Source organism: Sceloporus undulatus, chromosome 6 (assembly GCF_019175285.1).
Source record: "Sceloporus undulatus isolate JIND9_A2432 ecotype Alabama chromosome 6, SceUnd_v1.1, whole genome shotgun sequence".
Classification (NCBI taxonomy): Eukaryota; Metazoa; Chordata; class Lepidosauria; order Squamata; family Phrynosomatidae; genus Sceloporus; species Sceloporus undulatus.
This window is the reverse complement of record NC_056527.1, coordinates 124,016,323-124,042,959: the sequence shown is the minus strand read 5'-3', so window position 1 is coordinate 124,042,959 and position 26,637 is coordinate 124,016,323. Positions and strand designations below refer to the sequence as shown.

General features: G+C 42.7%; 1 protein-coding gene across 1 annotated transcript; it reads right to left on the bottom strand.

Annotated features, from left to right (window-relative positions):
- Positions 1 to 239: 239 nt before the first annotated feature.
- On the bottom strand, positions 240 to 26,637 carry C6H8orf58 (chromosome 6 C8orf58 homolog). The gene is made up of 11 exons (XM_042475196.1): positions 26,105 to 26,637; positions 22,584 to 22,650; positions 21,342 to 21,440; positions 20,847 to 20,880; positions 19,665 to 19,752; positions 7,219 to 7,883; positions 4,274 to 4,438; positions 3,319 to 3,514; positions 2,784 to 2,896; positions 2,211 to 2,335; positions 240 to 1,604 (listed from the first exon to the last, which is right to left on the bottom strand). Exons 3-11 carry the CDS (start codon positions 21,416 to 21,418, stop codon positions 1,502 to 1,504), a joined length of 1,566 nt encoding a protein of 521 aa, XP_042331130.1. The 5' UTR covers positions 21,419 to 21,440; positions 22,584 to 22,650; positions 26,105 to 26,637; the 3' UTR covers positions 240 to 1,501.

The following is a 26,637-nucleotide window of genomic DNA, read 5'->3' as shown; positions in this document are numbered from 1 at the left end:
TGCAAGCAATCTTTGTCTTGAAAAAGCAACACTTCACTGTATGAAAGAGGAAAGGGCTGAAATGCAGTTAAAAATGCCAGGCATCTGCAAGGAGGAAATGTCATACAGGCCAATTTCCCGCCACCACTTTCAGTCTTGAAATAATACAGTCTATGAATGAATTCTGCTGAATGTGTCAGCCTGGCTTTTGAGAACGCTTCACTGCCATTTCCAAAGCCGAATGTTTAAAAAGTCTGCAAAAAGTTTTATTTTCTTTCTTTTTTTCTTTTAAATCTTGTGCATAAATGCATTTCTATCTACATACAAAAACATAGGTGACCAGAAGGTCATATAAATATACAAGATTCACTTCATCTGTGAAGTTATATGGCTGTACGCATAGGAGAAGGAAGTCTCTGTACATTGTTTAAAGGGGGGAATAAAGGTAGGGAGAGCCAATAAGTTAGTTCACATTTCGTGACACAGGGATTTCCTAGATGTAGTGACAAGAGACACCTTTTTCATCTATAATGGCTCACATAACCATTTTATGTAAGCAAACCTAACCAGCTAATGTGAGAACAGCCTCACATCAAAGGAGATTTGAACCATGGTGAGAAAGAATCTACCTTTAGGAAAATGCACACCAGAGAGGAATGCTAAGTGAATTATCTTTGGGAGACTGGTTTTTAGGGGACAGGTCCAAAACCAGTTTTCTCTAAAGGACCAGCCTCAAGAAGGTCTGTCCCAAACACAGTGCATTTAAAAGTGAAGTGGATGAGGACTAAACAGAAGTGTTGTGTGCCTGTATTAATACACCTACCTGCAAACAGTGATTTGCAAATCAAAACCCAGCTCCACTTAAAATGTACATTAATGAAAAATAAACAATGGGTTGAACCAGCAGACATTAGGTGGATCTGGTTCAAAGTGAGCTGGCAAAGCATGGTTTTCAGAGAACCTGCTGTGCAATAACCATGGTTTGCATCGGCACCAAAGATGGAGCTGGGTCAAAGATGACAAACCATAAATCTGAAGGACATGTGTTTCCAATAACTGGTGACTGCAACCAGGTTCCCTGATAATCATGGCTTGCTAATCCATTTTGAACCATTACTGTGTTATTGGTGCCTGCGTTAATACCTATGTTTAACATCAGGCAGGAGAAATTTCTCCAAAGGGGAGAGAAAAAGACGCACATGCTCACAAGGTTTGCTACCAGTCTGCAAAGCTGGGTTTGCAGGTAACATCTTTAGATGTTGATGGGGGAGAGAGATGTCATAGAAGTTCAAACATCAGGACACATCTGGTTTGCTAAGAGAAAGGACTGTGAGTTCCCAGCCTCTCTTTCTCAGTCACAGAAGGTGGGGCTAGTCTCTCACATGTTATCTGAAAGTCTCTCAAGTCTTTTTAATCCTCCATCAAAAAACACTGGATCTTGATGAGCAGGTGAAGAACAGGACAATAATCAATATCGACTTGGCCCCTGCAAATCTTTCACATCTCCAAGGGATCCTGAAGCTCACCGAATGGAAAGGTGTTTGGAGTGGCGCTTCTTTGCCCCCAGAGAGGGCAGAAAATGTCGCTTGTGTTGAGATTCTTGTCTGTCGAAAGCAATGTCTGCTCTGTAAGAGAAAAATAAGGAGGAAAAAAATCAGGTTGGAGAAGCTATCCATTCCATGGAATGTTTGTAAGTCAGGCCAGTTATACATCCAAAGTACCATACAGTTATTAGCAGAGTTTGTTCCCAAACTCTGGGGAAGCTGGAAACACAACTCAGTTAATTCCCCATTTTCCACCTTTACACAATAGTATGGGCTGTTAACATAATATTACATAATGACTGGTTCCATCAGTCATCATGACAGGTGTCGGGGCATATAATTGCACAACGGTTTGGAAAGGTCCTGGGCTTGTCTTCTGCCTCCTGCCCAAAGCACATTCTCCTTTATAAACCAGGGGTTGCATAACTTATGGCTGTCCAGTTGTTCTTGGGACTCCAGTTCCCAGAAGCCCTAACCAACATTGCTAATGCAAAGAGGTAGTGGGAGCAGCAGTCTGACAGCACCTATAGGTGACACATTGCCCACTTGTGGTGTTTAAAAAGTCCAGGTTGGAAGAACCCACAGAGGACCCCATAACTTCCCCTCCATGGGTGGAATGGGGGAGAGGGGCACCCTCAAAATCCGATCAAGAGTCTCCAGTGCCTCATCCCCAAAGCAGCAACTTACCCACACTGTCTTCTGCTGCTGCTAGATGCGGGTTTGCAAGGAGAACTTGGTTCATTGGTCCGCACAGACTTCCTTTTCATCCTGTTGATTAGAACTCTGACTTTGCTCCAGTGTGAATGTTCATTCTGAAAAGAGGCAGAGGATGGAGAGAGTGACCAAATGGAAAGTGAAAAGTGGAGGCAGTCATAGCAGTTATAAAGTGGAATAATAGCACTATTAGTGTAGTGTGTTATTGTCGGAAGCCTCTTAGCCTGCATAAACTCTCCACAGGCAACATGAAACCAATGGCTTGTCCCTCTGCTTGTGATTTTACTGAAGTGTAGAAAATGCGGGAGAAGATACATAACCTGCCTGCCTGCTTCATGATGCTCATCATCCCCAAAAGTCTCTTTAGGCAAGGACATTGTTGTTAACTGCTATCAAGTCAATTTCAATCTATTGCAACTCTATGAAAGATCTCCAAGTCCACTTATTATCATCAGTCCTGCTTAACAGTCCATGGTATTTTTTAAAACACCTTTCTGTACACTTAGAAATAACTAATTTATACCCCAACCGAAGTGTCCAGCCTACCTTGATCTTTATGCCCACTGGCAACGTACGAGAGCCACCATCCAACTGATCCAAAAGGCTAGGAGAGCTGGCAAAGTGAGCTGCAGACTTCCTAGGGCAGTCAGGCCTGTTCCCTGTTGGAAGAATAAGGGTTTTGTTAGCCCAACACCATCCTGCATTTTTAGGAACACTGACAAGTGCCCTACGCCTTTTCTGGATTTTGGATTACCTATATTTACACACACACACACACACACACACACACACACACACTCTAAGATATCATGGAGATAGGACCCAAACAAAATTTACATATGTGACATCTTATGCATATATCCTAAAGATAATTTTATATAATATTTTTAATTAGATTGGGTTTTATTTGATTCCATTGTTACTTTGTTTTATTGTTCAAATTATGCCAACACAAGTCCACTTCCAGTTTAGGAAAACTGGGAAGTTTTCCAACTCTATGATTTCAACTCTGTCTTCCAACTCGGTGACTCTATGAACTACCAAAATAGCTCCCCATTCAGACTAAGCAGTGGTTACTCACCAAGGTTTCGGGCTGGGCTCCGTAGCTCCCGTGTATCTGAAGCAGAACGTGCCCGAAAGTGGTGGGGATGCCAGGCGGCTGGTGAATCAACCTCCCTCTCTGTCTCTTCCTCCATTTCCGAAGCTGCTGGATTCTCCGGCTGGGGTCCTACTCTCGCCATCCCAGAGCCTTCTGACGTTTCTTCAGAAAAGCCCTCCTAGTGAACAAAATGGTATCAGTTGAAGAAAAGCCATTCTCAGAAAGGTGGAGGGATGCTATTCAGCTGCAAAAAGAGTAGAGTCTATACGAAGACTTTGAAGTCAGAGGCCCTCAGGAGTTTGGATTAAACCACAAAAGTGGTGAAAGTGTGGGGGTGGCACCTGGGAACCTGCAGTATTATAGACCTATTATGCAACAAGTTATATCACTGACTCTCAGCCTAATCTAGGCCAAAGGGTTTTCATTGGGATAAAATGTCAGGGGAAGGGTGAAAGGGAAGGAAAGAAGAAAAACCATGAATCCAGCTCTCAGGAGAAAGGGATAAAAGCACAAAACAAACAGTCACATTAACACAGTCCCTTCCAGTTACCTCCCCCAAGAAGACTAGTGATACTATTGACTAGTCTGTTTCCCTATCCTCCAGTTCCCTATTTTTTAGAAGATCTCTTCTATCTACAAAATGCATTTTGGTGGGGTTTTGTTTCTAGTAAAGAAGTCAATGTGGCACAGCAGTTTGAGTGTTGCACTATGACTCTGGAGACCAGGGTTTGATTCCCTACTTGGCCATGAATCCCACTGGGTGACCCTGGGCAAGTCACAGTCTCTCAGCCTCAGAGGAAGGCAATGGCAACCCCCTTCTGAACAAATCTTGTCCAAAACAACATGATAGGTTCACCTTGGGGTTGCCATAAGTGGGAAATGACTCGAAAGCGCACAACAACAACAGAATAGGCTTAGGGTTGCAATCTTTTCTTACATTCTCTAATTTCTGAGCCCGGATCTGGCACTCCATCATCTTTTGCTGATGTTGAAGCCGCAGGTTGGCTCGCTGCAGGTGGGCAATCTTCTCCAGCATCTGACAGATGTGCTCCAGGTATCGCAGACCCTGTCCAGGCATGGCAAGTGAAGGGTCATCCAGCACCTAGGGGAGGAACCATGACAAGACATCATAAGATGATAACATATGATTATTCACAGCCAAACACAACGAATCTGGAGTCAAGGGAGAAGTAAGCAAGGGGGTGGTTGCCCCAACAGCAATATAATGAACCACCTTTAGTAATCAAAGCAGTGTCGAACTCAAGATAGACGTTCAGAAAGAGAAAGAATGAGTATATAGACTGAGCATGCTTCTGCAGTGAACCAATAGATTACAAATACTGTAATATCCACACAAAGAGTAAATATTAATATCCATGCAACACATGAATATATGGGGGGGGGGGGTTTGCAACACAAACATGGCATTTTCCTGATCTTTAAATAGTCAATCATAACCAAACTTTACATTGCCAACCCATCACAGGACAGTTTTAGGTTGCCATCAGAGCTTGGAAGAATTAGGGTTTGGACTACACCTCCCGTCCCCTAGCTACCTTAACTAATACTGGAAAAATACTGGAAGTTAATAGTCCAAAAATGTAAAGTTCTCCAGATTTTGGTTACTAGAGACATTGGGCTTCCATTGTGCCCTTTGAGATACAATTTGGCAGGTAGAAGCCTGCAAAATAGGACACACACCCCCAACTGCTTCCTCACCGAAGTCAAGTGCATAACACTCAAACTCAGCCAAGTTATTTTGGCACGTGCTGTAGAAAATCTAGCAAGAACCTCTCCCCATTCCTGGCAGTAAAAATATAACAACAACAAACTTACTAGCAAACAATTTGTTGTCTTTTTGGAACATTCAAAATCCACAGCCTCAGGCAGGCAATGGTAGGACCGGCCTTTCATGGCACCTAACACAGAGGAACTTCACACACAAACACACAGAGTCCAGTAGCGCAATTCACAGCAACCACACAAGGGCATTTACGCAGAACCTTCATGGAAAGGTTGTTGCAAAACGCTGGTTTTTAACCGAAATATGATCCATGCCTTAAGGCCACGGTGACTGGAGGATCCTCATCTCCCATACACTCCTGCTCATATCCTAAGATCACTGGCAATGAGCGAGAACCATCTGAAAGCTTTTTTGTATTGAAATTCAGTCTACAGCTACTCACAGACCCTTTCAGTGGTAGCCTCCATATGTTGGAATGTCCTCTCCAGGACAGTTTGCCTGATATTTGGAAATATATGATTTTAACATTACTTCTTATGGCAAAACCTCCATTTTCTAGTCTGGAAGTAAGCTTGGATTGCAGATGATTCAAGACTCCCATATCTGTTATTGTGTGCCTTCATGTCATCTCTGATGTATGGCAACTCTAAGGCAAACCTACCATGGGATTTTCTTGACATGATTTGTTCAAAAGAGGCTTGCCATTGCCTTGCCCTGAAGCTGAGAGCATACGATTTGCCCAAGATCATCCAGTGGGTTTCATGGCCAAGCTACTCTCCCCAGCTGTAATCCAGCACTCAAACTATTACAACACACTGGCTCTCAGGCCCAGATATACTAGATGCTAATGTATTGGATATATAACATCACCCTGGCATTGCCAGGTAGGACTGGGAAAGAACCTAAACAGCACTGCCAGATAATCTGATTTAGTCTAAGTATTGCACTAAATATAATACTAGTGTATTATATTCTTTCTGAGTATTCTTTATGGAGTCACCGCAAGTCAAGAAGTGACTTGAACACACACACACACAATCCTATGAATCATTTTAAACTGCCCCTCTACTCAGATCAATAAAGACTAGACTTTTAACTTTTTGGGGAGGGAGACCATAACTCAGTGGGCGAGCCCATGGTTTGGTTGCAAGAAATCCCAGATTCGAGCCCTGTGAACAATTGTATGAAACCCTGGCGAGTCATAGCCAGCCAGTGCCAATGATACTGGACTAGTTTGACCCAGAATAAGGTTTGACTCAGAATAAAGCAGCTTCCTATGTTCCTAACTAGGTGTGTTAATAGCTATTTTGCTAACTAGAACACATATGAATCAAGTGCTGAACTCAAAGGATTTTGCAGTTTCACTGCCACCCTCCTCTGAAAACAGGTTCCGGTCAGAGAAGGAAGGAAAAGAAAGAAATAGACAGACAGAGCACTCTCTATATTGATTTATTTTTGTGTGTATGTGTGTGTATAAGTTTCTGATCTATGTATGTATGAGTGTGTATCTATGTATATGTGTGTGTGTGCCCCTGTTATTAAAGGCAAGGACATCACCACATTCCAGAAAGAGGCAATTACTCAAGATATCATCATAAGGCGGAATGAATACTATTTCCCATATGAAACTGCCCCACCTAGATAGTGGGAGGTGAGATTAGGTCACAGCAGGAAAGCATGATAACCTCAATGCCAACCTGCTACCTGGCACACTCAAGAATGCTCCGTCAGTAACAAGAGTCACTTTTTTCCGCTGCAAAGCCCATGTTAGACCCGTTCCTTCCTTCCTTGCCTGCAGCTGGGGTTGCCAGAGTGAAAACTGGGGAGGGCTTGTGTACCTTCAGTGGTTGTCTAGAAAGAGGACTTGCAGCTGGTGTTGCTTGAACTTCCCTCTTCTAAGACCATTAAAGGTACAAGAGACCACTCCAGTTTTCATTCTACACACAAATGTTCCATCTTCAAATACAAGGGGAATAAGAAAGAAAGGGGGAATGCCCATTGAAAAAGATTCTAGGAAAAGCCAAGCCACACCAAATGGCTAAGAAGATCCTATAAAATTCACGGAGTCGCCATCAGTTGACAGGTGGCTTGAAGGCACCTACGCACCTACACACACCCCAATCTTTTCTCTCACTTACCTGTTTCTCTGTGCTGTGTTCTTCTGGAGTGCTGGAGCCAAATAGCGGTCGGTCATCTATTCCATTGGCCATGTCCATAATCCCATCAACGCTTTCCATCCGGGACAAGTGATAGCACTTAAGCTCTTCCAAATCCATCAGGCTACGGGGCCGTTGACTTGGTGGCTGAGGAGAATGGCTAGGCAAGCGGTGCTTTTGTGATCGTTGGACCACCTGTGCCAATTTCTTGCTGATGGAGAGACTGCGTTGATAGGTGCGATCCTGGACAGGATCTGGTACATCCTGCCCTTTCTCTTCAGGGAAGCTCTGATGGGCAGCTGGCAGTGAAGAATCCTCTGTCGATGGTTGGAAGCCATCCAGACAGTCCAAGGAAAAGCTTTTCTCAGAACCCACCGGGGTAGAAGGCGAGTGATCATTACTAGCCATCTCCACCCCAGAGTCCTCCGATTCGGATTTGAGGAGCCGACCACTGCTGGGCAAGAAGCTCAGCTGGTGGGGTTCATCTTCTGTTGGGGAGCCGGCCTCGGCCCATCGATCCACCTTGTGGGTCATCCCGCCGTCCAGCTCCAGCCTGAGGGACATCTCTGTTTGAGGATCCTGCAGCTTCCGGTACATGCTGACCGACGTTAATACCACGCAGCTCTCTCCCGATCTCCAGGCACTAGCTGAAATTGAGAAAGGAAGCATGGACAGGTAAGGAAAGGGCCACCCCCATTTCGACAGAGAATGAAAGCCCTGCACCTGAAACTAGGTAAATACAGGGCCTTACCTGCAAATAACTCCACCCCAACCCCTCCCCTTCCCAATGCTCCCGGAGAAAGAAGACGGTTGACTCCTGAAGAAATATGCCTGCTTGCAACAGACGCATTCCAAGAATATTCCTCATGCGTGTGTGATTCAGGCAGGAGTTGGCTTTCTCTTCAGATAGGGGATAGCAGCAAAATAACTTGTACAGAAAGAGATTACACAGGGACCTTGGGCTGGCATGTGTCACCTGCCACTAACACTTCTCATTTCAGACTCCTTTCTCACATGGAGCCAAGGTACAACTTTCTTTCTTTCTTTCTTTCGCTTTTAGTCAAGAGACTAATCTGCCAGGAGCTACATGCAACCCAACATGGTCAGACACTAACTATTTGTCTGTTGCCCTCTTTTCCTCCCCAGATCAAGACTGGGTACAGCCCTGAGGTTTCTAGGTCAAACCCTGAAACCTAGAGACAGCCCTTGGTGATGTCATTAAGATTCATCCATTAAGTACCATCTACAGCTTGTCATTCAAAGACATACAGAGAAAATATAGTTTCCTGTTTGGAAAGTAAGACACAAATCTTAAGCTATAGGGACTGTTTCCAGAGCAAGGTGGAATAATGGGGGCATTATTCCTTCTCACTTATTTAGGCAGGTGGGATAAGGAACATTTAATCTAGCCTATTCACTTTTAGCCAGAGCAGAGCAGAAGGTGAGCCCTGGCACTACAACTGGAAGGGAAGGAGAAAGCTAACTAATACAGACTTTTTGGAAAGCCTTTACAAGTTGCACCAAGAAATCAATTAATTCAGCATGACCAGGAGAAATTGTGGGCATTTTAGACCCAAACAGTAACTTTCCCAAAATGTGTTTAGAACCCTGCATAGTTTTCCAACCCCCGCAGAGAGACCTGGAAAGCCACACTCCTTGTTACACACCAGTTTTTTAGGCATGATTCGTTTTATATTTTATTTTGCTCAAATGCTTCCAAGCGATTTGACCACAGGTTTCCTTTCTCCAGGTGTTTTGGGTCCAATAGAGGATGGGGGGGGGGGGAACCAGGAATAAACTGGAACATCCAGTTTACATCTTGGCTAATAAAAGGCCTCTCCGAAAACAGCCCCGGGGGACAGAAAACAGGACAACATTGCAGGTGGAGGATTTTGAGCGAAATAAATGAATAATCGGGGAAGCACTAAGAGCCTTGAGAGCCTCAGAAATAGTGGCACTCTGCCCAACCCAGTATGTGTGTCTGAAATAAGCCCATTACTCCAGACTTCCTTCCTCAAAGCATGGATGGATCCTGGGAAGATAAAACTACAGGAGCAACATACATGGTCCCATGAATTCAGCCAGCATGGTGTCATGGTTTGAGTGTTGGACTACTTCGGAGGCCACTTTTCAAAGCCAGGAGCTTTCCGACCATGAAAAGCAGCCTCCAAAGCACAACTGGGACCTGGGATGCAGCTTTTATTACAGACCATACTGGTCCAATGGATGTAGAAAGAGAGTAAGGCCACATGCTACATGGATGAAATCTAAGGAGGTCGCGGGTATGGATTTGCAGAACAGTGTTGGACAGGGAGTCTTGGAGGTGTCTCATCCACAGGGTCGCCATGAGTTGAGGTCGACTCAAAGGTGGTTAGCAAGAACAAAAGGCAAACTTATCATGGGGTTGTCTTGGCAAGATTTGTTCAGAGGTGGTTTTTCATTGCCATCCTCTGATGCCCAGGTCACCCAGTGGGTTTCATGGCCAAACGGAGAATGGAAGCCTGGTCCAACACTCAAACCACAAAGGTATACTAGTTCACCTGGTGTAAACTAGCAGGAGTTTAAGAGTGGTTCTCTCCCGTTGTCCCCAACAATCTCCCCTACAAGCACCAACCAGACCCAGACCTGTTTAGTTTCCACACTGTGACTGCATCAAATTCCTTTGGACCACACCAGCTACAGGCTCCTGGGGTAATCTCCAACCCAGGAATGTTCAGTTCTCTGTTCTGTCTGTTCAGAAACATGCAATTTAGGCCTTAAAAGGCAATTCCTAAGCCTTGCTGTTTACAATAATATGGATGTTTTCTCTCTTCCCCACACTTCCCTTCACTGGACGGCACAAAGATGCCACATCTAGCTGGAATCCTATACTCCCTTTTCTAAGAGTACATTCCAGTGAATTCAAAAACAACAACCTTCTCAATACTCTCATGAAGAGTTGCTCTGTGATTCAGGGACCTGTGTGTGTGGCAACATGCAGCTTCTATCTTGCTATTATCTTGTTTAAATGCCAAGCAAGCAATGCTACCTGCACACCAAGCTTTTTTAAAAGATGGGACTATTCGTTTTCTAATTTCCCAACATTTCTTTTAAAACACAAATATTTTGAAATCTGGAAATGGGGGGAAATGATTTATTGCAACAAACAGCAATGCTTTAATACTGTGTCTGTCTGTCTTGCCTTTCAAGCCACCTGCCAACCTATGGCAACCCCATGAATTTTTATAAGGTTTTCTTAGTAAGGAATATTCAGAGATGCTTTTGCCAGTTCCTTCCTCCAAAATGTAGATTTGTTGGTGTTCTCCATCCTAGGACTAACCAGGGATGACCCTGCTTAGCTTCCAAGTCCTGACAGGATCTGGTAACTGAAAAGATAGAGACTTATTGATGGTCTACTGCAGATCACCCCAAAATCTACTTTCCGCCTATCCCATCTCAGAGATCTAATAATCCGCCTTATTTTGCAACAGGTTTTCCTCTTCTCTCATTGCTTTCCGGATCTTGGGATCACTTGGGTCAGCGGCAGAACATTTAGCCACTGTTTTCTAACATCTACGTCAATCATAAGGCACAGTCTGTTTCCTATCCTTATCTAAATGATCCTGATAAGCCAGACATTCCATGATTTGGTCTCCAGAATGAAGGGCCTGGTTTCTGGAAATACAAGAAAGCTCCTCTGTTATAGACACTTCTTCAAGAAGGCAATTTTCCATCAATATAATAATCATCTATGTGACAAGCCTTTCAGATGTTTGAGGTGCAATATTCATGCAACAAGAATTCCTGCATTCTGATCTCTATTTCTGAGAAAACAAAGCTGTTTTCCGATCATGCAAGTACTTGTCCTCAGTTTAGCATGCAAGCACACCTACAGTTAATTTCCTATGCTTTTTCGGTCCATATATATATATCAGATGCAGGCCCATAAAGAGAATGAACGAATGGCTCTAAACCCACATCATTCCAAGTACTACAGTGGGGGAAGGAAACAAGGGATATCTTTTTGTTCAGATCTAGCCTGCGAAAGGGACAAATTCCTGCAATAACTGAAACAGTTGCTTATTATTTCTCAATTTTAACTCTTCCTCCCCTTCCTGTGTTGTCTCTTCTATCAACGGTAAACTCCTTGCGGCACGGATCTCTGCTCTTATACTCATAGTGTTGCATTTGTTAATGACATCCTGCAAATAAATAATCACAAATTAACCAGGAATGAGCCAAATTAACTTTGTGCCAACCTTCACTAAGGGCATTCGATCTTACAGTGAGTTACCCTCTCTGTGCCACTTTCTTCCTTGTAACACATGCAGAGATGCAGTGTTTTTGAAAAAATGTTTTTGAAAACCCATCTGTTTCACATAGTTTTTTTTTAATTCAGTGTGTTTTATTCATTTTTGCACTCTGAAAATGGTTTTATACCATCTGAAAAGATACAAAGGAATCCCAGTATAGGCTGAGTCTGTTGTTTTATCATTTCTGTATTCTATCTACTCTGCTGTTACCTGCCTCGATCCCCAAAACGGAAGAGGCGGGATATAAATAAATAAATTATTATTATTATTATTATTGAGTTTCTCTTATCCAAAATACTTAGGACCAGAAGTGTTCTGGGTTTCAGATTCTTCATCATCATCATCATCGGATTTTGGAGTATCTGTATTTGCATATATGTACATAAAAAGATATCTTGGAGATGGGATCCATGTCTAAACAAAAATTTCATTTACGCTTCATACACACTTTATACACGTAGAGTGAAAGTAATTTTGCACAACATTTTTAATTGTGCATGAAACCAAGTGTATGTACAACAAACCATCAGAAAGCAAAGGAGTCACAATTTGTTTTCCCAGTTAAGTCTCAAAGGTGCTACTATATCTTTTAATGTCAAAACAGACTCATATGGCTATCTCTGCGAATACCACTAAGTTGTTCTTTTTAATATCCTGCCTTGAATGGACTTGATCCAGAAGGTTAGGTAAGTTCATAAAATGCAGGGGTAGCTGTGTTGGCCATTTAACAAATACAAACAAAAACCCAACAAGTATATTGTGCATTTCGGTTGACCAATAAAGGTATCGCTGATGGATTTTTGTTTGTAGTTATAGGCTAAGTAAGTTCAGTAACAGATAATAAATAGTTAAGTAAGTGAAATAGGACTCTAACAGTAATGGCCCTTCCTCTCTTTGTCTGTTTCTTCTGGCATCCGAGGAACATAAACACAAACATATCTCCATCTCTTATCAGCCTGTCTGGACTGTCCAGCGAAGTGTGGAAGAATGCATTGCCCAAGGAGAGCTTTGCAGGAGCGAAGCTGTGTTGCCTACCTAACTATTTACTTTAAAGAAAGGCAAAAAGCAGGAACGCATCTGCCATCACCTTGCAACTTGGAACATGTTTGCAACCAGTGAAACCAGTACAGCTTCATCGAGAAGTCCCACTACAGAGAGACCCCTCTGCTCTTCTTCAAAGCCAGCCAAATGTTTAGTGTGGAAGATTTGGGGGAGGAAGGGAAGAAACAAGACTCACTGTGGAAGAGCGGGATTGTTTGATCGGCTCCCAAGTGAGCGGCTGCCAGATGGCCAAGCCTTTCCAGATAACACACATCCACAATTTCAGCTCTTCTTCCTCCACAACAATAATATACTTATTTAGTTGCTGTGTACCTTCAAGTCATTTCTGACTTATGGCAATCCTAAGACGAACCTATCCTGGGGTTTTCTTGGCAAGATTTGTTCAGAGGTTGCCATTGCCTTCCATTGAGGCTGAGAGTATGTGACTTGCCCAAGGTGGGTTTCATTGCCAAGGTGGGAACGGAACCATGGTCCCCAGAGTTGTAGTCCAAGACTCAAACCATAAAATAATAGTTATCGCCCCCGAGCGCAAGCGCATTGAGTCTTGGGGTGTGTGTCGAACGTGGAAAGTGTACAGTGAATGGTTTGTATCCTCCGGATGACTGGCTTTGCATGAGACGAATTCTTCCAAAATAAGGTATGACTGGTCTTGGTCGCTTGCCATTGCGCAGTGTAGCCAAGCTTGTCTGTCATGTCCATTGTGCTTTAAAAATGTGGGACAAAGGTAATTATAGGGCCTTGGAAATCTCACCGAACAGCAGTCCAAGAATTCATGAGCTGGGCTGACTCTGGGCCAACTTCGCAGGGAGCAGAATCACATGCTCAAAGGTGTATTCGTGGAGTATGCTGCAGGTGCATGGCAGGGGGCCCATAATGCAGTTGTAGCACCTGGGTTCCACTTTGATTGCTATAAATACATTCATGTTTGCTGGGAATTATCTCAAAGAGAGTTCTAGTACTCTGCTGTAACCTAGGAGCTCTCTGGCAAACAGATCCTAAGTACTGCAGTTAACCAAGCCTCTGACAAAGGAACTCCTTCTTCCAAAGTCATTTCATACTTCCTCATCCCCCTTTCTTTTTTGTCCTCCATTCAGGGATTCTCTAACTTTAATCCTCCATGTGTTTTGGACTTCAACTCCCAAAAGCCCCAGCCAGCTTGATCCAAAAGTCAGGAATACTGGGATCTGAAATCCAAACCATCCAAAGGACTAATGTTTGGGAATCCCTGAGATGGTATTTTTTAAAAGACCACAAGAAAGAAATGGAGACACATCTCCAAGTGCTCAGTGGTTAACTACATAGGAATTAAATTATTTCACTACCATTTCTAGTTACTTCCAAAGCTTTCTTCTAACAGGTGTTTCTAGAGGCATATTGAAATTGTAATGCTTTTTGTTCCAAAGGAGCCAAAAGGAACAGAAAGGTCATTAGCAATGCAACAAGTAACCACAACCAATCCTGCTTTTGAATAATACAATGAGCAACAGGAGCAAATTATTTCTTTTTCCAAATCTCTGGTTTTACTATATCCCCATAAGGGTTAGAAACCTTATATATGAATGCACTTAATTTCTGAACCAGATTATAGCATATTTTGCCAAATAAAACCAGGGACAACAGAATCATGTGCAAAGGCCTGCAAATGCACAACCAAATCATGTGCAACAACAGCCCTGCAAATGCATCTCTAAAGCATTTGGATCCTATTTTACAGTGAACAGTCCTCTGTTTGAAGGGGTCTTTTGAAGGACTAGAGAGCTCAGGATTAGTTTAAAGATAAAGGATGCTAAGAAGAGAAGAAAGCAACTATGTGAGTTAGCTACAAGTTGCAGATCACAGACGCTCCAAAAGACACACCAGCCTTATCCAAATGCAATGCTTATCAGAATGTGTTTTGTGAAATCACTGTAAATAGAAAATTAACACCTTTAAGAGTGACCTAGGGAAAGTCACACTCTCTCAGCCTCAGAGGAAGGCAATGGCAAACCCCCTTCTGAAGAAACCTGCCAAGAAAACCCCATGACAGGTTCACTTTAGGGTTGCCATAAGTTGGAAAGGACTTCAAGGCACATAACAACAAATGATCTGCCCCATCAACCTTTTTGTTGTGCTTTGGTTTGGCCTCCTCTTGTATGAATTTACAACACAAAGGTCCACACTTAAAAGAGGAAACAGAATGTAAAGCAAAAGCAATTCCTCCCCAGTACTAACAATAAAAGAAGGGAAGGCAGGAGCCTGGAGTAGCCCATTAGCAGCTAACAACCTTGAGAAGTAGTCTGAGCAAGCCTACAAGTCATTTGGTCAAAGCTTTCCTCAGTACAATGAGATGCCTTTCCAATCCATTTATTTTATTTCCATGTGTCATTTTCTTTGCATCTAAAAAACAAAAAAGGTGAGCATTTTGTGCAAACCTGTGCCTTCCTCATTCAACTTTTGGTGTGATCTTGGAGTGACTATCTTATCCAATCCATCTCACCAAGATGACCCCCCTCTCTCCTTTTAAACTCAAAACAACTGTACAGTTGGCACTCTGGATTCTGCATCCATGGCTTGCAAATACGCCTCCAAAAATTCCAAAAAGCAAACCTTGAAGTTGCCATTTTATATAAGGGACACCATTTTAGTACCCGACTGTATATAATGGGACTGGCGCATCCACAGATTTGGGGTCCTGGAACCAAACCACCGGGAATAACAAGGGCCCACTGTATTTCTCTATCACCCCAGTTCTGTTCTTTATTATGGAGCACTAGTTCTGAAAACTAGTTTTGCAATCTAGAGCTGGAGAGAAAATTTGCCAGATGGTGACCATAAAATGAGCCAGATGCACCATTACTTGTTAGCATTTTTTAAAAGGGGGGATACATGTTGCTATGTGGTTGCGACCCCCTTCCCATGCAAACCCTTTGTGGGGTGAAGTGTCACACAAGGCATCCAGGTGAATTCTGCTGCAGAGCAGCATTTGCCCTGAAGGATCCATAACTCTCAAGAATGTTAATATTAGAGCAGAACTGGCTTTCCAAGTTTGGAGATTTATGTGCGAAGGGTGGGAAGAAAGAATCCCTAGCGTGTTACCCCAGGATCTATTCTTCACAACTGCATTAACAATTGTTGTTGTTGTTGTTAAATTTATTAATATTCCATTTTTTTTTCCAAAATTGGGACTGGAAGTAGCTTACAATATATATATATATCAGTATACAAAAAATGAACATTGAAATAGAATTAAATTATTCACTTATTTAATGGTATCCAAACCCCAGGGACAATAATCAAATGCAATTTAAAAAATTAAAGGACCTGCTAGCCTGTTCTATTGGGTGACTTTGGGTGAGTCACACTCTCTCAGCCTCTGAAGCAACTTGCCAAGAAAACCCAATAATAGGTTCGCCTTAAGGTTGCCATAAGTCTGGGATGACTTGACGGCCCACGACAACCACAAAAGTGTGTCCTTTAAAAAAATTCAGTAGTATAGTAGAAGATTGTGAAGCCCTGATTATGACAATCCCTACAGCAACACCTCCAAGAAGATCTAAAAATGCAGCTGGTGGTTTGGATCTCTTCCTCCTTCTCTCTCTTCCAGCCGCTTTCTCCAACAGGAACAGGTCTTTTGTAAACCTAATGGGTCTTGTCTGCTCAAACCATCCCAAAATACCTTGGATTGCAAACTACACTTTAGTTTGGCATAAAAGTAAAATGGATAGCATGCAAAAAATACACTGTTGATAGGAGCATCTACTTTCCTTCCAGCTACTATAGGGACTGCAGATTAAAAAAATAAAATGATATCACGTTTGATACGAATTTCCTATTTTCTGCTTTGACCCTTGGCTCCATTACATCTGAATTACCTTGACTCTTCAGCAGAATTTGAGGGAGACACAGCATCCCAAGATTTTTTGTTTCAAAGTAGGAAGGATAAAGTCAGAGTAACAAGATGGACTTTCCTTGATCTGTTAAATGAATGAAGTGACAAGAAGGCTTTCAAGCTTTCTTTGTGCCAATTTAGAAGAGTCAAGGAATGAAGAAAGCAAGGAGAGGATTCATACTTTTGTCTTGCTACCAACTTGCCTAGTAACAGATTAAATTGTAAGGGATGTTTGCAAATTTCTTTTGCATTTCCAGTTAAAAGCTACATTTGCACCTTTTGTTCAACCACCATGGATTTACAAATTGAACCTATGCAGTCAGAAAGAAGCACCATCGGGGTCAAAGGGGCTTATAGTAAACTCAGAATTGTAATAATGGCCTATTTTACAGATATAAAATTGTTCCATAAATTTTGAAGTCATAGGTAGAGGGATCATTTTCCGCTCCCCTATTTTTCTGTTGTTCAGAAACAAATAATTACTGGGGTGTTGAAATATAAAAATGCTAGATTAGTAACTTTGTGCCTTTCAGTCATCTAAAAATGCAAATATAGTTTTCAAACGAATTTTGCAAACATGGAAACTATCATCAGTCAAGTCACCTTTTAAGCTGTTGCCATTCAAGTTCCCTTGTGGCTTTAGGAACTGTATCATTGTATTATGTATAATTTAGTTTGGCATGAAAGCATAATGTTTGGAATATTAAAGTCTAACTAACTAACCTTTTAGTTTTGCTAGTTTATGAGGATCAGGGGTTAAAACCATTGTGTGTATTCTAGTTCTTCATAATGTTAAGCAGCCATAAGGCACTCCTTTTCCATTAAAAAGAATGCAGAAAAGGAAACCAAGCCCAGAAATGCAATGATCTGACATTGGACTATTGTCTAAAAACTCTCTTCTTACTTACTTTTTAGAAATAGAACTCTCCTCTTACTTAATCTTTACAAATAGTTTGGAAGGAGTAGATATATGAAGTAGTGAACCAGCGTGGCATAATGGTTTGAGCATTGGACTATGACTCTGAAGATCAGGGTTCGAATCCTGCCCCAACCATGTAAACCCACTGGGTGACATTGGCCAAGTCACACTCTCTCAGCCTCAGAGGATGGCAGTGGCAAACCCCATCTAAGGAAACTTGCTGAGAAAACCCTGCGATAGGTTCGCCTTAGGGTCACCATAAGTCGGAAACAACATGACGGCACTTTTATGACTGGTTTGTTTTGGATGTCTGTGTTGACAGCGTCACTTAACTGCAGACTTGCCTACATGCAAAAGACATGTGGGCTATAAGTATGTGCACCCTGGGGACATGCCTATGGGTTCTTTTGAAGCCCTGGCTATAAGGGTTATGAGTATCAGCTGCTCCACTTAGGCTGTTTACTACACGCACCCTCCAAGCAACACATTCATCCATCTGTTGGGGATGCTTTGACTGAGAGTTCCTGCATGGCAGGGGGTTGGACTGGATGGCCCTCGCAGTCTCCTCCAACTCTATGATTCTATGATCTTAGACCAACATCCCTGAAAGGTTTGCTGTGAATTGCCATAAAGCCAGCTTCAGCGAAGGGCGACCCTATGAATAAGCAACTTCTAAGGCATTGACAGCCCTGCTGAGGTCTGGCAAACCCATAGTAGATGAATTTTGCCTAAAGTCCCTGCAAGGTATGTATGTGTATATATGTGCCTTCAAATAACCTGTTCGCTTATGGTGACCCCATGGATTTCATAGGGTTTTCTTAGGCAAGTGACACTGCTTTAGTTGCTATGGCTCCATTAATCATATGTCAGAATTGCAGTGCTATCATGCCACTTCAATTGCTATGGTTGCATCCTGGGGAATCCTAGGGTTTGTAGGAGAGCCAGCTGGTGTAGTGGTTTGAGGGTTGGATTACCTCTGGAGACCAGGGTTCAAATCCCCGCTTGGCCATTGTACTCATTGAGCAAGTCACACTCTCTCAGCCCCAGAGGATGGCCATGGCAAACCTCCACTAAAAAAGGACAGGTTTACTTTAGGGTGGCCATGAATCAGAAACAACTTGAAGGCACTCCACAACAAGGACAACAACATCTCTTTTTAGGACTTGGTTGTGTTTTTATGTTAGAAGGGAGGGTTGGGGATTTTAGAATTTTTAATGCATTTCTCTTTTAATGGTATACTATTTTATTGCTGTCATCCACTTGGATTCCCTGAGATTAAGCGGAATATAAATATTATTATTATTATTATTATTATCATCATCATCATCATCATCATCAGAAATGACTTGGTGGCACACAGTCACAACAAGAGGCAGAGGAAAATGCAAAGGAAGGAAGGGAAAATGTAAAAAAAAATGAAAGCAACCCCCCCCAAAAAAGGCAAAAAAGGCAAAAGAGCAAAAATAAGTAAATGCAAAACCATTTGCAAAAAATGAAAAGGCAAAGCAAGAATGAAAATGTATGCAGAGAGATCTTGTGGCACCTTTTGAGATTCACTGAATCTGCTTTCTTTCAGGGAGTCTCAAGGGTGCTACAAGATCAGTCTCTACATATTGATTCTTCAGACTAACATGGTTATAGCTTTGAGAAATGAAAATGCAAAAGGAGAAAAAAATTAAAATGCAAAGCAAGGATGAAAATGTATGCAGAGAGATCTTCTTGCAGCACCTTCAAGACCCACTGAAAGGATTCTTCTCTCTTTCAATGAATCTCAAGGGTGCTACAAGAAAGTCTCTCTCTCTTCATACTGATTCTTCAGACATTGGCTATGGCTTTGAGAAATGAAAAAGCAAAAGGAGAAAAAATGAAAACGAAAAGCAGGAATGCAAATGTATGCAGAGAGAGATCTTGCAGCACACCTTTGAGACTGAGAGAATCTGCTTCCTTTCAATGAATCTCAATGGTGATACAAGAAGATCTCTCTCTTCATACTGATTCTATACAGACCAGCAGAGCCAGAGCTTTGAGAGATGGACATGCAAAAGAGGAACATAACATTAAAATTAAGAAACAGCCCAGGGTTAGGAGTCCACCGGAGGGAAAGTGCAGCAGGGAAAGCTGGAGGAGAGCTCTCCAAGTTTTGCAGTGTGTGCCTGGGATCCCCTTGAGGTCTCTTCCAACTTGTCTTCTGATTCGATGATTCCCCGAAGGGATCCTGGCCTTGAGCCCAGGAAAGACCCCTCTCCTGCCCCCCAAAGCCCCCCAAGGAAGGTGGGCAGCTGCTTACCTTGGTCCCAGGTGGGCTCCACCGAGAAGACGCGGCGCCTCCTGAGCATCTTCTGCGCAAAGCTGCTCTCTCCTGCTGCCTCTGGATGCTGAAGAAGGAGAAGAAGAAAGTCTGGCCTCAGGGCTGGCTCTTATAGAGGGAGAGGCTGGCCAGAGTCAGACCCACTCTCTCAGACCCTCCCAGGACCCCAGATCCTCCCCTCCAGCTGTCTGACCCACATGGGCTTTGCCTTTGCAGTCCCAAAGGGCCACTTGCATTGCATTTTATTTTTGCACTTGCTTTCTCCTCTCCTTGTTCTTTCTTGCAAAGAAAGGAGAAGCTGGGAGGGGAGCCTTAGGAGGAAGAGGATGAGGAGGGTCTTTCCACCTTCCCTGGCTTCTTTGCACCCTCTTGTGTTGTGTTTTTCTTTCAGTGAGTCTCAAGGGTGCTGCAAGATCCCTCTACAACTGATTCTACAGACTAACATGGCTATGTCTTCGAATTCTTAACTGCACTCTGTTTTGGACCACAGCAAACCTCCTCTGAACAAATCTGGCCAAGGAAACCCCATGATAGGCTCACTTTAGGGTCACCGTAAGTCAGAAACGACTTGAAGGTACACAACAACCCCAAAGTACAAGAAGGACTTTATCAAAGTGACAATCTGAATCCTAGCCTGAATTGAACCACCCCATCAGCCTTCCCCCATCCTGGTCTCCTCCAGTTACTTTGGACTACAAATCCCATTATCCCCAAGCAATGTGGAGGGTGCCCAGTTAAGAAAAGGTTGTTGTAATGCAACATTCCCCATCTTTGCACCCTGCAGGGCTGGTGGATTACAATTCCCATCATCCAAAGTCAAGCAACACATCCGGAGGGCACAAAGTTGTTGCGGGGGATGGCTACCGTACTGCAACATCACTAACCTTATTTAGTGGAAGAAAAGCATCTAGACCAAGGATTTCCAAACTTCAGACCTCCAGATGTTTTGGACTTCAGTTCCCAGAATTCCTGGTCAGCCTGGCTGGGGCTTCTGGGATTTGAAGTCCAAAACACCAGGACAACCAACAATTGGGAACTATTGATCTAGAATGAGCACTGGCCTGCTTCCTCTGGCTCAACCCCATTGTGGTCCTCAGGGCCACCCAACATTTTATACATTTCTACTCAGTGGTAAGCACCATTAAGTTCAATAGGACTTACTCCTAGATGTGTGAGTAATCTGTAGGACTGCAGCCTTGGGGAGACAAGAGAAGCATAGCTTAACATCACTGTTTCATAAAGCATTTCTTTACCATCTCAGTTTTTCTTGCAATGGAGATGTTCTCATTCCAATAGGAATGGCAATGCATGCCCTAGCAAGCAAGCAAGCTGCTTTGCTCCCCCAGAGCCTCTGCTCTGATCTGGTTTTTTGAGGGACGTAGCATTTCTTGCAAGAAAATATGTATTTAGGGCTGGACCTCAGGGCCCAAATGACTGACACAGACACAGACACACATCAGAAAGAGGAGCAACGAAAAGCGCAGGCATTGGCACCTGGCCCAGAACAGGATTAGCTGTGTGCTTAGAAGCCAAACAAAAACAATACAGGATTAGTAACAGGTTTAGAAGGCTCTCTTACGCCCCTCAAAATCAGTATTCTGAGATTTAACAGCCCCAAAATGGGGCAATCCATGGCATCCTTTCTTCACTACATACCTTGGCATACTTTCTTCCTTGCACCCCCAAAAGGTTGGTATTCTAAGATTAAACACCCCAAAGATCTGACCATGCATGGCATCCTTTCTTCCTTATGGCCTGCAAAAGTTAATATTATGACTGAATATGGTTTATGTATTGTATGTATATGTATTTCTACATATGTTATAGTATACAATAAAGTAATATATAAAAATATTATATATATATATATAGTAATATTATTTGTTGCTATATTTCTTAATATTATATTACAATATATTACTACCTTGATTTTTGTTGCTTTTGTGTAGCTTCAAGTTATTTCCATCATGGCAACTCTATCACAGGGTTTTCTGGGGCTGAGGGGGTCATCCGGTGGGTTTCCATGGCTGAGGAGGGACTCAAACCTTGGTCTCCAGAGCTGTGATACTAAATATCATACTTCTTATATTATCCTATGCTATTGTAAATATATCTTTTGCATAAGGACCACAGGAACAAACTCCTTTTAAGCCTTAAAGTAATGATAGGGCTCTGGCGGAATCATTCATGGAACTACCAGAAAAGGTTGAAGATCAATTCTACTTGTGTGCTTCAGCTATGAATTAATGCAGATCAACATCTAAAACACTCCCCCATAAGACTATCACATCCAGGGTCTAAAATTGCTACTTGCATCACTTACAGTTAAGAAAACACATGTGCTGTGGCTCTGCCATAATGCAACGAAACCCAGGATGTATCATTTCAGTTGCAAGCAGTTTTATCAGTGCAATTGCTAACACTTGAACAGCAGCCATTTACAGCTGATCCTGTTTAGCCCTGAGAAGTTTCACCTGTTGTTTTATTTTCACAGCGGTCTTTTGTTAAAGGGCCAAGGACAGATCAGGGAGGATTGTGTGTGTGTGTTTTCCAGGACAATTGTTAACTGTGGCTATAGTGGTGCTGGAGCTCCCAAATTCAAAGAATTGCTGCATATACTCCTGTATAAGTCTAGAAATTTGGGTCAAAAATTGATCCACAAAGCATGAGTCAACTTATCCATGGGTCAATGTGAGTACTGTACTTTAATTCTTATGAATTATGCCTGATGAAAGGCAAAACTATAAACCCATTTCGTTTTCGGGTCCTCATAAGAGGGAAACAACTTGAAGTCCCCAAAGCCTTTTTCCAAACTCAGCATCCATCAGCTACTTTTTCTGTCTGTATAATAATGAACAGCCAGAAGGAGACAAGAGGTCAGAAGTGAGGTTATTGTACCTGTAAAAGGATCTCCCTGATGGAAACGAGGACATCTGCTCTTGCATTGAAGGCCCGGAAGTCACACCTGGCCATGGCAAGATAAATGAGGATTAGGAACCCAAATCCGTTTTAGCTAAACCTGGCCACATCCATCGTGGCTTAATCCTCCAGCTAAAAGTATTGAATGAATTCACACAATGAGAAGTGTGTTTACAAAGCAAAAAAAAGGTAGCTCTTTGGTTATACATATCCAGACTTTGGAGCTCCTACAGGGAAATATCTAGTATCAATTTTTCTTTTCTATTTGCATGCAGCATTATTGTGATCCCTTTTTTTCTTGACCAACGCATTCCTTGGATTGTTTAGTAGCTCTGTGCCTCACTCTGAACTCTCACATGCATTTAAACAGCATTATCAACAAGTTGCTTACCTTTCCTTCGTATTTACTTTATCTTATTTTAGGCAACAGTTTCTTTCCAAGGTTATGAAATACAGCTGGCCAGAAAGCAGGCCTGAGACGTCTGGACTCATTGTTTTTTCCTAATACAGAGAAAAGAGATTTCTGGGATGCAACTAATCCTGAATTGTAAGCACGCAACTAATCCTGAACTGTTGTTGCTTTGTATGATGGAAGGCCTGAGGACAGCAAACTGGCACGTCAGATGTTGTCTGTGACATGATCAACCCTATGAAGCCTTAAAGGATCAAGCCTTTGGTGATTTAATTCTACTTGCAAAACCTTTTCTGCAGAGAGGAATCAATGAAATGGGCACATTCGCATGTTTTATGTACCTCAAACTCTTCATCCTCTTTTGACATTCCTTTTTGGTGATGCCTAACATCCTAATAGTTTTAGGAGTTCCAGTTAAACTGGAATTAGTCCCTACTGAGTCTCCTTGTACCAGTCACTCTCTCTCCACCTGATCTACTTTGTAGGATCGTTGTAAGGATAAAGTAGGGAAGGCAAGAGCCATGTATACTATAACTCACTGGAGGGAGAATTAAAAAGACATAGCCATGTGAGTCTGGAAAACCAGTCTGCAAAGGGATCTTGGAGCACCTTTGAGAATAACTGAAAGTGAGACATTGGTAGTGTGAGTTTTGGTAGAACCAGGTTTACTTCTCAGGTTCCGATCTGAGCAAGTAGACGCAACTCTACAAAAACTCATGCTACCAACTTCTCTCTTTCAGTTAGTCCCAAAGGTGTAACTAGGGGGGAAGTAACAAACAAAAGCATAGACAGCATTACAGACTTGAGTGCAGCAATGCAAGTCGGGATTAAATATTATCCCCATATTACAGGGAAGAGCAAACCTAAGAGATAATAGCCCGGTAGGACTTTGCTAAGATGCAAACTGAAGGCCGTCTTAATACCTCGCTGTATTCTCCTCTGCTACCATATTGCCTTATCGCAAATTCCAAGGACTGCCTGATAACTGTGGCATTGCATCTGTCACAAGCCAGTCCAAGGTTTAGGGGGATTTGCTTTAACCGACCTCTTGAACTAGATCCTTAACTGCATACGAAACTCCAGCAGCCCAGTCAAGGAAGGACGTGCCGAGAAGCCAAGCCAAGGGGATTAGCCGGCCCAGGAGAGGCAAATAAGAAGGAGTTTAGGAAGGCAGGTGGGGCTGCCCAGGAAAAGTTCCATTCACTGAGTCATTGTCTCCAGAAGGCTTTGTGAAAGGGAGGACAAGATGGACCTCCATCCTGATGAGGTCACATCATATGTTGACATATGAGAGACATTTGTCCCCATGATCTGGCAGCATCAGTATGACCTGTCTGGGCTGGAGGAGGGGAGAAGGTGGGATTGTCATTGTTAACTGGCGTCACATTTACTCCAATGTATGGCAATGCTATGAATGAGAGACCTCCAAGTCAGCCACTCATCATCAACATCCTTCCTCAGGTTTTACAAACTCAGGGCTGTGGTTTCCTTCATTGGGTCTATCCATCTGTAATGAGGTCTTCTGCTTTTCTTACTGCCTCCTACCTTCCCAAGAATTATTGTCATTTCTAGTGAATCATGTCTTCTTGTCATATGTCCAAAGTACAACAGTCTCAGTTTAGTTGTTTTGACTTATAGGGAGAATTCAGCTTTGATTTGCTCTAGGATCCATTTATTTGTCTTTTTAGTAGTCCATGTTATCTGTAGAACTATCCTCTGGCACCACATTTCAAACTGAGATGATTTTCTTCCTAATCCAGCTTTCATAACCATACATAGAAACTGGAAATATGATGGCATGGTCAAACGTGACATTGGTTTTCAATGCTCTGTCTTTACACTTGAGGATTTTGTCTAGGTCCTTCATAGCTGCCCTTTCAGTCGTCTTCTGATTTCTTGACTGCAGTCTCCATTGTAATTAATGACTAAATAAAGATTATTAAATAAACATTTCACTATTTCATTGTTTTCATTATTTTAAAGTTACGTGCCTCACCTGCGGCCATTATTTTTGCTTTCTTTATGTTCAGTTGTAAATCTTCCTTGACTTTCTTTCACATCTCCCCTTTGTCCTCTTCCAACTTCAGTTCCTGCAAACTGAGTTCAAAGTGCAAAAAAAGCTCATGCTCAATTAATAAGAATCAGAACCTGGCCTTCCCCAAAAGGCTCTGGCAAAAGCAAACTGCTGTGGCCTATTTTAAATTTATGCCCAATTGTTCATTGTTTCTTTTTTTCTTTCCTGGAAACCTCCCAGCTTTCATAGATTTAAGTCTACTTCATCATATGTATTTGCATTCATCAAATACATCTGAGGAAATAGACTTAAGTCTACGAAAGCTCATGCTGCCGACTTCTTTCTTTTGCTTAGTCTCAAAGGTGCTACAAGCCCTCTCTACGTACTGATTCTATAGACTAACATGGCTATATCTTTGGATTCTTGTTACAGTTAAGTTTTAATTCATGCCCTCAACCTCCCATTGGGGGAGAAAGATGGCACATCAATGAAATAAAGAATAGGAAACAAAACTAAGGGGTTTGGGGAGTCAGCCTTAACTCCTTAGGGAGAGAAAGCCACCATTTGTACGCACCATAGAAAAGGCAGGTGAAAAGTAATCCCTTTCTTTCCCACTTTGCTTTATGTGCACAGACAGGTGAGCAAACATTTGACTTGAAGAACCAAAGGGCTCATCCACGAAACCAGACTGATTGGAAGGATAAACTCTCCTCCTCCTCCTTCTTCAATAGCCCTTATTTTGAAGATCAGGAAGGCGAAGGCGAAGGCAGAGGCAGGCAGACAGAGCAAGGAGATAAGAGAAGGGGCCCTTGAGGACGTGCTGGAATCCACCTGTCCTCCTCCTCTTGTCAACACTGAATAAAAAGAATCAGCCAGAGGCAAAAGAAGAGGCTGAAGCAGGGAGGTACTATGGCAAAGGTAAAGGGGGATGGAGGTAGGTAGGAGGACCAGGTTAAAAAGTCAATGCACCCTTCTTGAATAAGGGTTTGGGGGGAAATAACAATGGGGGGGAATTGGTGCTAGGCATGGCCACTCTGTGTTTAGCTTGTAAACATCAGACAAAGTGTCGCATACCCTCTCTATCTCATTGCGGGTTCCTTCCCTCCGGGAACAAGTTGCATTTTATGGCCTCTTCCCATTCAGAATTGCATGTGCCTATGCGCACACAGACACAGAGACAGGTTAATGATTTGTTGTTGTCCCTACTACGTGCCTTCAAGCCAACTTTGTTATGGTGACTTTGTCCTAGGGGACGGCCATATAGCAAATCCAGCGACACCCAAATAATAATCCAAAGAAGCCCGAGAAGCTTCAAAAGCTTGCAACGTGTATATTGTGCTTTTTGGTTGGCCAATAAAGGCATCACTGTTTGGTGAATTTTGGATGGGTATTGGACTATCCTAGAGGGTGTCTTGGACTGCAAATTGCCCTCTGTGCAGATTTGGTTGCAATATAGACCAAACTGAACAGACGCAATGACGAAAGTTCAATGTTAAAGACAAAATACCAAAGGGATCTGATAAGGCAGGAGAGGTGTTCGTGAGCTCAAAAGCCAGAAAGAGGGACAGATCAAGACTTTGACCCAGACTAATCTCAGGTCTCTTTTG